This window comes from Silene latifolia, chromosome 1 (genome assembly GCF_048544455.1).
Source record: "Silene latifolia isolate original U9 population chromosome 1, ASM4854445v1, whole genome shotgun sequence".
NCBI classification, from domain to species: domain Eukaryota; kingdom Viridiplantae; phylum Streptophyta; class Magnoliopsida; order Caryophyllales; family Caryophyllaceae; genus Silene; species Silene latifolia.
In genome coordinates this window covers 7,405,802-7,422,335 of record NC_133526.1, presented here as the reverse complement: position 1 = coordinate 7,422,335, position 16,534 = coordinate 7,405,802, and the positions used below count along the sequence as shown (strand labels likewise).

General features: G+C 32.2%; 3 protein-coding genes across 3 annotated transcripts; all 3 read left to right on the top strand.

Moving 5' to 3' along the window:
* Nucleotides 1-409: 409 nt before the first annotated feature.
* On the top strand, nt 410-1,843 carry LOC141632346 (zeatin O-glucosyltransferase-like). The gene has a single exon (XM_074444920.1). The coding sequence runs from the start codon at nt 410-412 to the stop codon at nt 1,841-1,843; it is 1,434 nt and encodes a 477-aa protein (XP_074301021.1).
* A 5,222-nt stretch (nt 1,844-7,065) lies between these two features.
* Nucleotides 7,066-9,662, top strand: LOC141632290 (cytochrome P450 89A2-like). The gene is made up of 3 exons (XM_074444869.1): nt 7,066-7,501; nt 7,916-8,106; nt 9,156-9,662. Exons 1-3 carry the CDS (start codon nt 7,066-7,068, stop codon nt 9,660-9,662), a joined length of 1,134 nt encoding a protein of 377 aa, XP_074300970.1.
* Nucleotides 9,663-12,244: 2,582 nt separating this feature from the next.
* Nucleotides 12,245-15,682, top strand: LOC141648393 (cytochrome P450 89A2-like). The gene is made up of 3 exons (XM_074457055.1): nt 12,245-12,345; nt 13,323-14,390; nt 15,140-15,682. The coding sequence occupies exons 2-3, from the start codon at nt 13,335-13,337 to the stop codon at nt 15,644-15,646; spliced, it is 1,563 nt and encodes a 520-aa protein (XP_074313156.1). The 5' UTR covers nt 12,245-12,345; nt 13,323-13,334; the 3' UTR covers nt 15,647-15,682.
* Nucleotides 15,683-16,534: the final 852 nt, after the last annotated feature.

Here is a 16,534-nt window from a genome sequence, read left to right as displayed (position 1 = left end):
TAGTCGTTACTAAATTTTTCTCTAAACCATTTTATATTTTTCGTAGTCATTGTAACTTATAATAACCATTTACTTTCAACACTTGTTCAGTGACTTATTTTACGTTTTACAAAAGGAAAAAATTCTTGTGTCTTCCGGGAGGACCGTGCTCCTTACAACTAACCATTTATAATATTTTTTATTTAGTGGATTAGTTTTAGGTGTAAGGAGGACGGTACCCTCCCGAAGGACACAAGAATTTTTGTTACAAAAGACTTGCTCTTATCGGTCAAGATAAAATTCGATAAACCGAATTGGCTGTAAGCTGCCAGTACACTATAAATTCACACACTGCAAACAAATGTAGCCACACACAAATTAAACAATAACCTCACCCCAATTTTTGTTTGCCAATTATAATACCAAAATTATGGAAAATAGTAACATTAAAAATGGTGTTAAACACCAAACAATTGCATTCCTGGCAGTACCCTTCCTACCCCAAGGCCATCTCACTGCAATCCTCAACTTCACCTACCTCTTAACTAACTACGGATTCCCGGTCCACGTGGCCGCACCCGGTCAGCACAACCGCCAAGCAAAACTCCGTCTTCAAGTCTCTGACCCGAATGACTTCTGTGGTAAAATTCAGTTTCATGACCTGCAACTCCCAAATTTCAGCTCACCTCCCCCTAACCCGAACCATGACCCGTCAGTCCAGTTCCCTGACCACCTCCAACCACTTTTCGACATTATTCCTAAACTCCGCCAACCCGTGTTTGAATTAGTCGCGGAGTTGGCACAAAAGTATACTAAACTCATAATCATCCATGATTATTTTATGGCTTTTGTTGTTCAGGATGCAAAAACTATCCCAAATGTTGAACTATACAACTTTATCGCTCCCTCGGCTTTTACGACTTTCTTCCATTACTGGGAGACTATGCCGGGGAATAATCCTTTGGTGTTAGGCTCTCAAGTAATTGATCCTTCCATTGTCCCGACTAACGACGGGTGTTTTACACCCGAGTTTGTCGAGTTTTTGGCCAAACAAGAGAAGTTATTGGGTTCTGAGTCGGGATTTCTCATTAACACGTCCCGGGTGATAGAAGGTACATATGTCGACTTATTAGAGTCGCTATCAGTTAAAACATACGCGGTGGGCCCATTTCACCCGATACCTGAACCCGAAAAAGACCAATTACCCAACAAAGAAAGAAACATATGTCTACAATGGCTAGACAAGCAAAAAACAGAATCATCTGTCATATTAGTCGCTTTCGGATCAGCAACGACACTACACGAAAAACAAATTGAGGAATTGGCAATCGGGTTAGAAAGAAGCGGTCAGAAGTTCATCTGGGCGCTAAGAAGCGCTGATAAAGGAAACGAGGAGACGGAAGGAGGAGTAACTAATTTATCAGCATTATTACCAGAAGGGTACGAGGAGATGATCAAAGACAAGGGAATAGTTGTACGAGAGTGGGTCCCACAACTCGAGATATTAGCGCATCCGTCTATAGGTGGTTTCTTAAGCCATTGTGGTTGGCTTTCATGTCTTGAAAGTATGAGTATGGGTGTACCAATTGCGACTTGGCCAATACATTCTGACCATCCGAAAAATGCTACTTTTGTGACAGAGGTTTTGAAAATTGGCGTTGTAGTTAGGGATTGGGCTAAGCGGTCGGAAATTGTGAAGTCGATTACGATTGAGAATGCAATAAGAAAGTTGATGGATTCAGAGGAGGGACTTGAGATTAGGAAAAATGTTCAGAGAGTTTGCGTTGATGTACGTCGAGCCATGGCTGAAGGTGGTGCTTCTCGTTTAGAAATGGACTCGTTCGTTGCTCGGGTCACAAAATGATGCGTCTGTGGTCATAAACTATGATATTCGTGCTCGTTTTTCAATAACTAGTGTTGGTGTTCGGCTACCTAAAATTACCATTTAAATTTTATTTTATATGTCCACTAGTCATGTTGCTACTATTACTCTTAGTTTCACGATTCTTAATGTTATTAGTGTTACTTTCACTATATTTTCAGTTATTATTGTTACTTTTATTAAATTACTTGTTACTAGTGTAGTTCCCGTGCTAAAGCACGACATTTTTTAGATTTATTTTATAAAGAGACGCTCTCAATTAAAGTATTTGCATAAATGAATTATGATTTAATTAATTGTTATAGTCTATTAATATTAATATTAATAGAAGGTAAAAAAATGCTTATTACCATCAAAAAAATACTTTAAAAAAGTTACTATTTTATTACTATTAAAAATAATGGTATATCATTACATACAACTATTTTATGACATTAATAATATAATTAAGTTAGTTGTATAATCTAATTAAAATGCGTATTAATCTTAAAACAAAAATCGGTAAAAACAATGGCTAATTCAAAAACGTGGGCTATTAATAGTTTTTTACTTTGACATGTGGGATAGAAAAATGTGGGCTACTTATATGATCCACAATTTACAATCCGTCTAATGTTGTGGTGTCAATATCCAGAAAATAGGCCCAATTAAGTAGGAGTTGTTTAGACGGGAAAACTAAGAGAATTTTTATTCTCTTAGTAGTAGGGGGATTACCGTTATTTTCACTAGTCATATTGTGACTATTGTTACCTTCACTACTCTCAGTCTCCCGCTATTCTACTACAAATATTTTAATTACTCGCGCTCCTATTATAAACTTTTTATAATATTATGATTTAGAAAAAAAATTATCAAACAAATTATGAGATATATTCACTACTCTTACTTTTAATATTCTCGTTAAGAAAATTCTCACTTATACCCCTCTAGTATAGGCTAATCTCACTTGTACCCTTATTCTTCAGAAAAGCCCGCTCATACCCTACAGTTTTTAGTTATACACCAACCGTGACCATAAGAGGCTAAGGGCTATGTAAATATTCATTTTTTACCCTTCTTCTTCACTTCATTATTTACTATTCCTTCCTACCCCTTTAACTATACTCGGAAAATTTGATAGTGGGGAAATATAATAAATAAGTTATGAAGAAAGAAAGTAAATCTTTTAAGGGTATTTCAAATGCTAAAATAAAGTGTTAAGTGTTCAAGATTGTTGGTTCTTGGTATTACGATTACAAGTGAGATTAACTTATACTTAAGGGGTATAAGTGAGAATAATTAGAAAGTTGGAGGGTACAAGTGGGCTTTCTTGAAAATAAAGGGTATAAGTGAGATTAACCAATAACAAAGGGGTACAAGTGAAAATTAAAAAATATATTATTAATTTCACTACTCTCATTACTAATAATTTTGTCCTACGAAATTAAAAAATATACGAGTATAAGGGTTTAATTTTTCTACATGATATCCCTGTGTTTATTTGAATTCTACGTAGTACCCTAGAACTTTTGGAAACATATCTGGTAAACTTAAACATAATGAAACCTTTTAAAAATATTCAAAATGCTCTGATTGGTCATTTTAAATGTTCAGTTTATGTATTTTCCATTAATTGTTTAGCGATAATTTTTCAACTATTATTACAAATCTTGTTTACTCAATCTTAAATATATTTTTCTGTATTAAATTTAACTGTTAGAAAAGTCAAATTTTATTAATTTAGCAGTTTTATGAACAATTTATAAAATTTAAGGGTACAAGTGATGTTTAAAAAACAGATGGATATCATATAGGGTATTATGTAGAAAATTCCAAAATATAAAAATGATAGACTATGAATAAGAGATTACAAAATCGAAAACCTCGATTGTAAACAATCTTATCTTATCTTATATTTATATACTGGGATGAAAGCGTGTGTATTCGACATTTGTCTCTTTTGATTAGTTAAGTATACATGCATAAAATTCATATATTTATGATTAATAGTATATAATCTTTGTAAATGATTAAATATTAATCTTTGTAAATGCATAAGAATTCAAAATGTATTGACCAAATAAAAGTAAGTAATTAAGTGTGCCCAATTAATAAGGTAAAGCCATTTGACCGAATAGTAAAATGAATATATGGGTAACGTATTAATCTATATTCAGTGTACTACTTTGCATTAATTCACATTAGCACTTATTGTCATTGGTGCATTGAAAAAACTATATATAAATATATTTGATTTATTCAAGTTGAAGTATTATGTAAAAGGAAGATTTTTTTCCGCATAACTTTTTTTTTTTTCATAGCTTTACCCTGTAAAAATGGCAACCAGCCCAAAAGATTTTTGACGTCCATACAGATTATGTGTTTATCAACACAAAAAAGGTAAAAACAAACTCCCAAATTTTAAATTATTTGCATTTGTTTTACAATAGAACAATATTTAGTTTTATTTAATTCCATAGCATGTGGTAATTGAAAAATGAACGATTTTATAACAATATTAATAAAACTCAATATTGAAGACAAAAAAAAACTTAGGATTATCTGTCTAAATAGCTAACATAAATTTTAATTCTACAAGTATAGGTGTTTTCATTCATTATAAAATAAAGTGAGTTAGGCAAATAGCTATATAGGAATAGTTTTTTATTTGCTGATATTTTTTTTATCATTATGGTTCACAATTCTCAGAAACCAAATTTTGAAAGTGTTAAAACTTTTCCCAATAAAGTAATGCAACTTTATCTTATAATTTGGAGTATTATAGAAAGCATCTCAATATTTTGGAATATTCTCATTAAATAACTTGTTATAAAACTATAGGAAAATTATAAGTATTTTTTTTTAGAATAAGATTCGATGGACTATTTCGCCTAAGGCCCCATGAAACTCAGAATAATGTGATTCAGTGATTGTAATACACGTTCCCTTCCCACTTGAGAATCATTTATCTTATGTTGGACCCTAGAGAATGATTTTTTTAAAATAAAAAATTAGTTGTATAAAAATCCGTAGGGAGTACATTGAGAGCTAAAGTGAAACACTACCCATCATTCGATATATATTTTTTTTAACAGAGATAAAAAGTTTACACACAAATATTCTCAGAGTCGGACAACGTTATTCGAAAGTCAAAACATTGCCTATGAAGTAATCTGGAATTGTACTTGGTCGCTCCAACTCTTAGGTAAGACTTATTTTACAATTTTGCAAATTCTTGTTTCAGACTAAATATATTCATTTTATTATTAAAACATGTTAAATAGCTACATGTCATTTGATAAGATAAATTGTCTAGCTTAGGAGCAAGCAAAAGTTTGTCATATTATCTTTATGTGGTTGTATTGAAATTCGTTTTAAGAGTAAAACAGATATATCTACACTTTTTTTATAGAATATTCAGTTGGTCTCCCTTGTGACGGGTTAACATTTGTAGTGGATATTTTGTGAGGTAAAATGGTATCTGTCACAAGCTTGTGACGGATGTGTGCCGTCACAAACAAGAATTTGTGTAGAATATTATACCACTTATCTAGATTTAAGTTATTATGGTGTTCCCTTTATTATATAATATACATTTTTATATATAATCTCGTTTCAGAATATATAATTACATATCTAGAAATGTATAATTTTTATAAACATTTTGTAAGAATTCTAATGATATAAGTTTCATATTTTATCTTATTATATAAAATAAAAGTAAAAATGTCACGAAATATTATTAAGAAAAAAGTTGCGTATACTTGTCAAAATTTACGACCAAAGTAACATTTTTGAGCGTATAAAAGGTAATGCGAATAAAAAAAATGGAAAGGGGTTTAGTATTGTTGGAAATGTTCTTCAAAAGAAGCTTTTATTATACCACATTGGTAGAATAAGTTTGAGATTGAAGTATTTAGAGCATTCACAATGGTAAGCAACAACCCTACTAACTTAACTCTCCACTTCACATTTTTGAGCTAGAACACTTTTAAGCTACAAACTTCCCCAATGGTTAAGCTATAAGAGTTGTTGCTTAAATTGACTAATATACATTTATTTAATTGACACATATCTCTTTGTGGGTCCATTTGAGCTACTAGCTCCATGGAGCTAGTTGCTCAAACTAAGCTAGTTCATGTGAAGCTCTCTAATGGTTGAGCAACTAGCTTGAAACTTTTAGAATTTGCAAGCAAGTCCTTTTGTTCAACCATTGGAGATGCTCTTATAGTTTATAAGAGCATCCAATGGTTGGCAAAATGACTTGCTTGCAATTTCTTAAAATTGCAAGCTAATAGCTTAACCATTAGAGTTGTCCATGCAGATTAATTTTGCTCAAATAATTTTGAGCTAGTAGCTCCATGGAGCTACTTGCTTAAATGGACCCACAAGAAAAACATAGTCAATAGGAAAATAATGGTCTCATCAAGCTAGTGGTATATTGGCTTCACCAGGCCATTGGAGTAAATTGTAGTTTGAATTGAAAATGTTGTAACTCAAAAAAATGATGTGGTAAAGATAAGTTAGTACCAACTAGCTTACCATTGGAGATGCTCTAAGTGATAACTTAAAGCCGCTCCTTTTGGAAGTAAGATCACTTATTCCCTATATATTTTTTGCACAATTTTCAAAACTGATTGTTACATTTTCTAAACTTAAAGTTTAGTCTTCTAGTCTGACTTTTGTGGATTTTCTATACTGATTGTGCAATCTTCTAAAACCAATTTACAAGACAATAATAAATACTCGTACAATCTAAATTCTTCTTTTACTCCTATATAAATACTCCATGTTTATGGCATTTTCTACACACAACAATCTATCCCTGGGGTTGTTTGCCAAGAGGTCTTGTGTATCGAGCGTGGCAAATTTAACATTAGGACAGTAATGGTCATCACGCCACGACAAATCTCTCATATATTCCGTAAAATTTAGTGTTTATTATTTTCGTAATAGTCATACCGCCTACAAGTATGACATTAGTAAAATTTTCATGTGTAACATGTTCACATGTACATGTTTTTCTTTTGTGTATACCGTTTGATTTAGTCCGAATATTAACGTGGTAGAACAACTAGGACTTCCACATGAATTTTAGCATTCTCAGGTCCAATATTTCTTGTCTTGTCTTTTTACCTGTCTAATCGAGTTTTCTTCGTTTAACTTAATTTTCAATAGTGCTTTTCTTTTTATGGCAGTAACTAAAGAGCAAGCAAATTGGAGGCATGGAAATGTGGCTAGCAATTACCTTAATAACATGCATTATTGCAACATTATTGCTCAAGGTTTACGTTTCATTGAAAAATAAAAATAGTTTGAAAAACTCGTTACCTCCGGGTCCTCGAAGTATTCCGATTATAAGTAGTATCAAATGGCTACGAAAATCGACCATAGAGGTTGAAGCGTCCCTAAAAGCGTTACATCCCAAATTCGGCCCCATAATAACATTATCTGCTGCTTCTCGTCCTTTTATTTTCATATCGACTCCTCCTTTAGTTTATGAAGCCCTAATTCAGAAGGGTATCACCTTTGCTAGCCGCCCTAATGCACTCCTCACCGCGAAAATCCTAACAAATAATCAACTTAATATTAGTTTGGCTAATTATGGATCCAATTGGCGTATTTTTCGACGTAATTTAATCTCAAATATTGTCAACCCTTCTCTAGCCAAAGATTTCTCCCATGCTCGTAAATGGGCCCTTAACCTTTTACTCAAGCGTTTTAAGAGTGACGTTATTAATACTAAAGTGACTGAACACTTAAGTTTTTCTGTGTTTGGTTTACTTGTGTTCATTTATTTCGGGGACAAATTACCCGACTCCGAAATTAAAGACATTAACATTATTCAACACAAAATATTGACTTCTTTCGGTCGATTTCAAATACTCAACATGTACCCTCCCGTGACCAAGATTTTGCTTAAGAGTCGTTGGAACGAGTTATTTAACTTAAAACGAAAACGTAAAGAAGTCTTAATTCCTCATGTGAGAGCACGTCAAGAGTTTCAAAAACAGAAGTTGTTACATTGTAATTACTTTGATAAAACTACGAGAATGGTCACTTCTTATGTGGACACGTTGTTCGAACTTGAAATAACCGATGAAGATCATACGAAGCGAAAGCTGAATGAGGAAGAATTGGTGACCCTTTGTTCAGAATTTCTTACTGCAGGAGCTGATACAACATCAACTGCTTTACAATGGATTATGGCCAACCTTGTTAAATATCCAACTATTCAAGATACTCTTTATCAAGCTATCAAAGAGGTAATGTTAATGTATTGTGTGTGATTTTAAACTCTTATGCCCTATTCTCTTGGACTTAATTTTGCTTAATTTTTTAACTGGATTTATACGAGTATAATTTTTCTAAACTGAATTTATAAGAGCTTAACTTTTCTGAACTGAATTTATAGGATTTCAATTGAACTTAGAAAAGCTGGACTTATAGAAAACTGAGTATGAAATGAAATACACTTTTCTGAACTGAACTTATAATAGCTAAACTGGGCTTATAGAAGCTAAAATTTTCTGAAATGAACTCATAGGAGATTAACTTTTCTGAACTAAATTTATTAGAACCGAAATGGACTTATAGAAGCTAAAATTTTCTGAAATGAACTTATAAGAACTGAATTACACTTATGGAAGTGACTTTAAATTCAAAAGAACAAGACCAACTATGTTCTTGCGTCAATACATGATGCTCACCGTATTTATTGTACGATGTAAACTTAATTATGGCTCAGTTTAGGTCCTATAACTTCAATTCAGTTTTTATTCATTTTAGTTTAGGTAACAATAAATTCAGTTCAGAAAGTTTCAGTCAAATACAATAACGAGTTAAAGTATGATCATAAGTTTATTATTTAGACATGGGGGTGTTCGTTACATGTTGAGAGAACTTTAGCATATATATTCAAAGCTTTTGACATGTTTGACTAATCAGTATGTTAATTTTGGTGTTTGATAAATAACATATTAAAACAACAAATATATTTGGGCTCAATATGTTGTAATACGCACATGCTGCTTATCCCGCATATTGGTTGACATATTTATTAAAAAAATGAAAATTTACAATCATTTTACAAAGAAAAATAACAATTAATTAATCTTAATCTGTTAATTATCAAACACTTTAATTAAATACGTAAATTATATGTGAGTCAAACCTTGTAATAAAATTGTCGATTATAATTTGCTTATACTAAAAGTAATATGTTGATTAACAAACAGCGCCATAAATCCATGATAATTCAAATATCTTTGAACTTGTGCCGTTCTGTTCTATATGATATTCTATTTCCTATCAGGTAATTGGGACAGAAGCCAAAGAAGTTAAAGAAGAAGACATGTCTAAAATTGCCTACTTAAAAGCGGTTATATTAGAGGGGTTGCGACGACACCCACCAAGTCACTTTTCGCTACCACATGCAGTGAGCGAAGAGGTCACACTTGGCGGGTACAATGTGCCGAAAAATGCCATAATTTTTTTCACATTGACGGAGATGTGTCACGATCCGAAAGTGTGGGAGGATCCGATGGAATTTAAACCGGAAAGATTCATGGAGAATGAGAAAGACATTGATATAACCGGAAGTCGAGAAATAAAGATGATGCCGTTTGGGGTAGGAAGAAGAATATGTCCTGCATTTCGATTAGCAATACTTCATTTAGAGTATTTTGTTGCTAATTTGGTGTGGAAATTTGAATGGATTACCCCAAATGGATATCAAGTAGATTTGTCTGAGAAACAAGAATTTACCGTTGTAATGAAGCATCCACTCCATGCTTACTTAAGGCATAGACAAATTAATTGAGCATATATATAAAGCATTGTTCCAATTTTTGTAGAAATGATTTTTTCTTGTATGATATGTATCTACATTTTATTTTATTTTTGGTTACAATGTATCTACATTTTATGAAATACGGAGAATATGAGTAATTCCATGTATCTATGAAGCAAAATGGGCAGCCACACTTAGCACTCTTTTATCCGGTTTTGGTCCTTCACCAAAATCGAGGCCCAACTCCAATTCCGTCCAAGAATGTATGTTATTTTCCGATCTAAGACTCTTATATGATGAGTTTAGAGCCTTTTTGTTTAAGATCTTATGTCTTGAAGAGGAATAAATTAGGTGCAACAAGAGCAATCAGCCGGATGGTCCCCAATGGACACGGTTTGAGAGAAAGGTACAACCGTCGCTTTTAAGCTTTCTTCTTTTGTCTAGGCAAGCTCCAAGGGACCTTTTGCTGCAAGTTTGGGTCTTATACTCCTTATGGACGAGTCCCACCAGCTGCCCAAGAAGTCCTTTTAAGATAAATAAGTAAAGCATGTCAAAGGAAGCTTGTACAATTGCCAACAATCCTCTTTATACTCCTTATGGCCGTTTGAGCCATTTTTTTTTTTTGGAGGATTAGGAGACTCTTTTGAGCCCTTAGATGCTACTTTAGATGCAGGGCTAAGATTGCAACAAAGACTCTATTTAAGGAGCTCTTATCTCATGTAATATTCAGATTTTAATGAATGAAAATTAAGAGTGAAAACATTGTTTTTTCCAAAATTCTTTGCTTAGTGCTAGAAGACCCTGTATTGCTTTGTGCTTGAAATTGAATAATTTCATTGCTTAGTGCTTGGATTTCTCTTAGGCTTAATCTAGTGGCTTAGTGCTTAGAATAAGTCATATCTAAATCACCCAATTACGAACATTGAGCAAACCGTTTTCTTATTTGTATCGTGTCATTTAAATCCCAAAAACAACATCGTGATTTCGAGTCGTATTATACCCAAGGAAGTTTTCATTTGAACGTTTAGTTCATAAGCATTTAAATTACAACCTTACTTTCATTGTTCCAATCCCATCTCCATTGCTTTCACTCATGTTAATCAATTCAATTGAGATGTTTAACTCATCTAAACAGGCTGTTTCGTTGCTTTGCTTTGGTTGAGTCCTTTCTTTGTGTTTAAATCAGTAATTGTACTCTTTGTTGATCCTTAAAACAGTCCTTTTTAATGTTCAGTACGAGTACATTGTTGAGTTTAAACAACCCTTCCTTCACTGTTTTCAGCCCAAAGTAACAGTCTAATCGACTGTTTCTTTTGTCGTTGGGTTCTTGTTTTGTGTCTTAAGGTTTGCAAGTTTTAGTCTTTTATCTTCTTAATCCTTAAATCAAGTGGTTAGCATTTGTTTGTGTTCAAATCAGTCCATTTGTTGAGTCCATTTTTGTTCAATTCAGTTTCCATTTTTTAGTCTTATTTGTCCAAAAATCAAGTCTTGAGCGTTTTACGTACTTCAATCTATATTTGTTATTACATCTTTAAGATCAAATTATGAAATATATATAGTAGCAACGAGAATAGTGAAATTTTTTTATCGATACTACTATTATTATTCTCGTTATTAAGTAACATTACTTTCACTACTCTCGATACTACTATTATTATTTTCACTATTCTCGTTGCTACTATTATTACCTTCGCTACTCCCATTGTGACTGCTATTACATTCACTACTCCGTAAATAATATACGTAATACTATTATTAATTTCATTACGTCCTCGATCTCGCTGCTAATTTAAAAAATCTTTGGGTTTTAATTTCCTATGTGGTATCCCTATGTTTATTTGAATTTTACGTGGTGCGCTATATCTTTTGAAAATATGACTAGTACCCTAAACTCAATGATTTTTTTTAAATACCGAAAGTGCTCTAATCTGTCGTTTCTAAATGTTCATTTGATGTACTACTATATATTGGATTTTTTGGTGATAATTTGTCAAATTATTATCACAAATCCTGTTTATTCAATTTTAAATAGATTTTCTTTATTTAATTTAACTGTTAGAAAAGTCAAATTTTATTTGTTTCAGATTTTAATGTACAATTTATAAAATTTAAGGGTATTAGAGATGTTTTAAATAAAAAAAAACACGAAGGTATGTATCATGTAAAAAATCTATTAAAATAATAGACTATATGAATAAGAGATTACATCGAAAACCTCGACTTCAAACAATATACATTATACTTTTCAAAGAAAGTTTCCTTTAATTTTAAAGCTTATAATTTGTAAATGTACTTTATAAACTATGGAGCAAGTGATATGAAGCATTAATTTTCATAAAATAACAAAGTTTCATAATATGTGGTAATACACTCATACTAGCTAGTGGCGACATCAGGTCATTCGAGTCAAATTAATTTTACCTAGTCTACCGGGCTAAATTTGGTGATAATGTGATTGTAATGCTACCAGTCTACCCCACACACACCACACGTTACGGGTAGAAAAATCATTTATCATACGTCATTATATTGGACCCTAAAGAATAATTCTTTAAAATAAAAAATTAGTTTTGTATAAAAACCCTTGGTGTCACACCAAACCATCTATGGACAAACATTGAGAGCTAAAGTGAAACACTCGACCATCATTCGAAAGTCGAAACATTTGCCTATGGAGTAATCTGGAATTGTACTTGGTCACTCCAACTCTTAGGTAAAACATTTTTATATTACCAATTTTTTCTTTTATCGCAATTTCTTGTTTCATACTGAATATATTCATCACAAAATCTCATTTGTGACGGCACGTATCCGTCACTTTGGAGTGACGGATACCATTTTCTCTCACAAATGATCCAAATAGAGGAGAGAGAGGGAAGCACATGGGTGTGCCCCCACCTTGTTCCCCTTATTCGTTTTGTGAGTGGCATTATCCGTCACTTGCTCCGACCCGTCTTCAGCAAGACTTCCTGTATATTCATTTTATTATCAAAATGACCAAATGATTAAATAGCTAAATGTCATTTGATAAGATAAATTGTCTTGGCTTAGGAACTAGTAAATGTTTGTCGATATTATCTTTATGTAATTATATTGAAATTCGTTTTAGGAGTAAAACCGGTATAGATGCCCTTCTCTAATAGAATATTATACCACTTATCTAGATTTAAGTTATGGTGCTCCCTTTATTATATAAAGTATACATTTATATATTTAACCTCGTTTCAAAATATATAATTACATATCTAGAAATGTATAATTTTTATAAACATTTTGTAAGAATTCTAATGATATAAGTTTCATATTTTTTCTTATTAAATAAAATAAATAAAAATTTCACAAAATATTATTAAGAAAAAAGTTACATATACTGATATACGTGTCAAAATTTACGACCAAAGTAACATTTTTGAGTGTATAAAAGGTAATGCGAATAAAAAAATGGAAAGAGATTTAGTATGACATTAGTAGAATTTTCATGTTTGACGTACATGTTTTTCTTTTGTGTATACCGTTTGATTTAGTCTAAATTTTAACTTATAGATTCACTAGGATGATAATAAAGCGCTCTCTTTTGTGAATTTTAACATTCTCATCAGGTCCTCTATTTCCCGTCTTATCTTTTTATCTGTGTAATCGAGTTTTCTTCGTTTAAATTGATTTTCAATAATGCTTTTCTTTTTATGGCAGTAACTAAAGAGCATGCAAATTGGAGGCATGGAAATATGGCTAGCAATTGCCTTAATAACATGCATTATTGCAACATTATTGCTCAAGCCTTACATTTCATTGAAAAATAAAAATAGTTTGAAAAATTCGTTACCTCCGGGTCCTCGAAGTATTCCGATTATAAGTAGTATCAAATGGCTACGAAAATCGACCATAGAGGTTGAAGCGGCCCTAAAAGCGTTACATCCTAAATACGGACCCATAATAACAGTATCTGCTGCTTCTCGTCCTTTTATTTTCATATCGACTCCTCCTTTAGTTTATGAAGCCCTAATTCAGAAGGGTAACACCTTTGCTAGCCGTCCTAATGCACTCCTCACCGCGAAAATTTTAACAAATAATCAACTAAATATTAGTTCGGCTAATTATGGACCCAATTGGCGTATTTTACGTCGTAATTTAATCTCAAATATTGTCAACCCTTCTCTAACCAAAGATTTCTCCCATGCTCGTAAATGGGCCCTTAACATTTTACTCAAGCGTTTTAAGAGTGACGTTATTAATACTGAAGTGACCGAACACTTAAGTTTTTCTGTGTTCGCTTTACTTGTGTTTATGTGTTTTGGGGACAAATTAATTGAATCCGAAATTAAAGACATTAGTGTCATTCAACACAAATTATTAACTTCCTTCGGTCGCTTTCAAATACTTAACATGTACCCTCCTATGACCAAGATTTTACTTAGGAGCCGTTGGAACGAGTTATTCAACCTAAAACGAAAACGTAAAGAAATTTTATCTCCTTACGTGCGATCACGTAAGGAGTTTCAAAAACAGAAGATATTATCTTCTAGTTACTTTGATAAAACTACGAGAATGGTCACTTCTTATGTGGACACGTTGTTCGAACTTGAAATAACCGATGAAGATCATACGAAGCGAAAGCTAAATGAGGAAGAATTGGTTACCCTTTGTTCAGAATTTCTTAATGCAGGAACTGATACAACGTCGACCGCTTTGCAATGGATTATGGCCAATCTTGTTAAATACCCATCTATTCAAGATACTCTTTTCCAAGCAATCAAAGAGGTAATGTTAATTAAATTAGTTTTTTTATAACTTATACCTACAATAACTTCCGTTTTCAAATCTTATAACTAAGATAACTTTCCTTAGAATCTTATATCTAAAATAACATTTTTTCCCAAATTTAATATCAAATCTCAAAAAAACCTTGAATTGACGATCTTGCCCTTACTATTTAAACATCATCATCCTTTCTCCCCACCTATTAACCCACACATCCACGATTGTTAACACTAAACACCATCAAATTTTAGTAAGGACAAAATCGTTAATTTACGACTTTTTTAAAAAATTTGGTATCAAGTTTAGAAAAAATATTATTTTAGGTATAAGATTTGGAAAAAAAGTTATCCTAGGTATAGATTTGAAAAAGTGAATTATTCACGGTATAAGTTATCAAAAAACCCTTAAATTTATGGGTTATGATAAATACAACCCAGTTAGTTGTATTTAAGTGACTAAAATAAGAAATAAATAGTTAATATATGCATTATTTACATTGATTTATGTGTAATTTACTCTATAATTTCTAAATTAATACCAAATATAGAAGTGTATTAATCATTTCCGTAAATTTATTGTATACTTTTGATTTAGATTTTTCAATGATGTTCTTGTATGAATTGGTTACCCTTGTTCTTTTATTCCGGTCCTATCAGTAATATCCCATAATATTTATTATTACTTCATTTAAGTTCAATTCAGCTCATTTCCATTAAGTTTAGTTCAATTCTATTCTATTTTTCTATCAGGTAATAGGGACAGAAGCGAAAGAAGTTAAAGAAGAAGACCTATCTAAAATTCCCTACTTAAATGCGGTTATATTAGAAGGGTTGCGACGACACCCACCAAGTTACTTTTCACTACCACATGCGGTAAGTGAAGAGGCGACCCTTGGTGAGTACAATGTGCCGAAAAATGCCATAATTTTTTTCACATTGACAGAGATGTGTCGTGATCCGAAGGTGTGGGAGGATCCGATGGAATTTAAACCGGAAAGATTCTTGGAGAACGAGAAAGACATTGATATAACCGGAAGTCGAGAAATAAAGATGATGCCCTTTGGAGTAGGAAGAAGAATATGTCCTGCATTTCGATTAGCTATACTTCATTTAGAGTATTTTGTTGCTAATTTGGTGTGGAAATTTGAATGGAATATCCCAAATGGATATCAAGTAGATTTGTCTGAAAAACAAGAATTTACCGTTGTACTGAAGCATCCACTCCATGTTTACTTAAGGCCTAGACAATTTAATTGAGCATATAAAGCATTGTTTTAATTTTTGTAGAAATGATTTATTTTGTGTAACCAAAAAAACGAAATGATTTATTTTGTATGATATGTATCTACATTTTATGAAATATTATTAATTCCATGTATTTATATTTGTTACTTTTAGTTAGACCCTGTTTGGTAAATAGCGGGTTAATATTAGGAAAAGCAGATTTAGAAAGCAGATTTGACTAGCAGAATGATTTAACAGGTTTGACTAACAGATTTATTTAGCAGAATTGTTTTAGAGGTGTTTGGTAATTGACAGTTTTAGATTAACAGATTGTTTGGAAACTTTGTAGAATGACAAATAAGGATATGAACAAATTATTTATTAAATATATAAAATGAAGGTTAGTAATTTTTAAGGGGGTAAAGAAGACATTTTTTTTCCTTTCTAATCCGCTAACCCAATTTGCTAGTAGGAGCAGCATATTGCAAAATAGCATATTGGACCCCAATATGCTATTTCAATATGACATGCCCTGTTTGGTAATCAGCAGATTGATATTAGTAGAAGCAGATTTGTCAAGCAGATTATAAATGACAGATTGTATTAACAAGTTTGACTAGTATATTTCAATTAGCAGATTTAGTAGAAGTGTTTGGTAATTAACAGATTTTGGTTAATAGATTGTTGTATCTATGTGTAGATTATTGACGGATTCATATTTCACAATCTATTAATGTGAATATGCTGGGTAAAGCAGCATATTGGAAAACAGTAGTGTTCCGGGTGTAATTCCAGAGTAGGTGTTAGTTACCACTCGTAGCTAGTAGAATGATGTCCATGCTTGAATCCTCCTTGCGGTCTCCTGAAACGATGAACAAACTGAGGGCTCGGCTTTGGCCGAGCGTACTCACTCCGACGCTC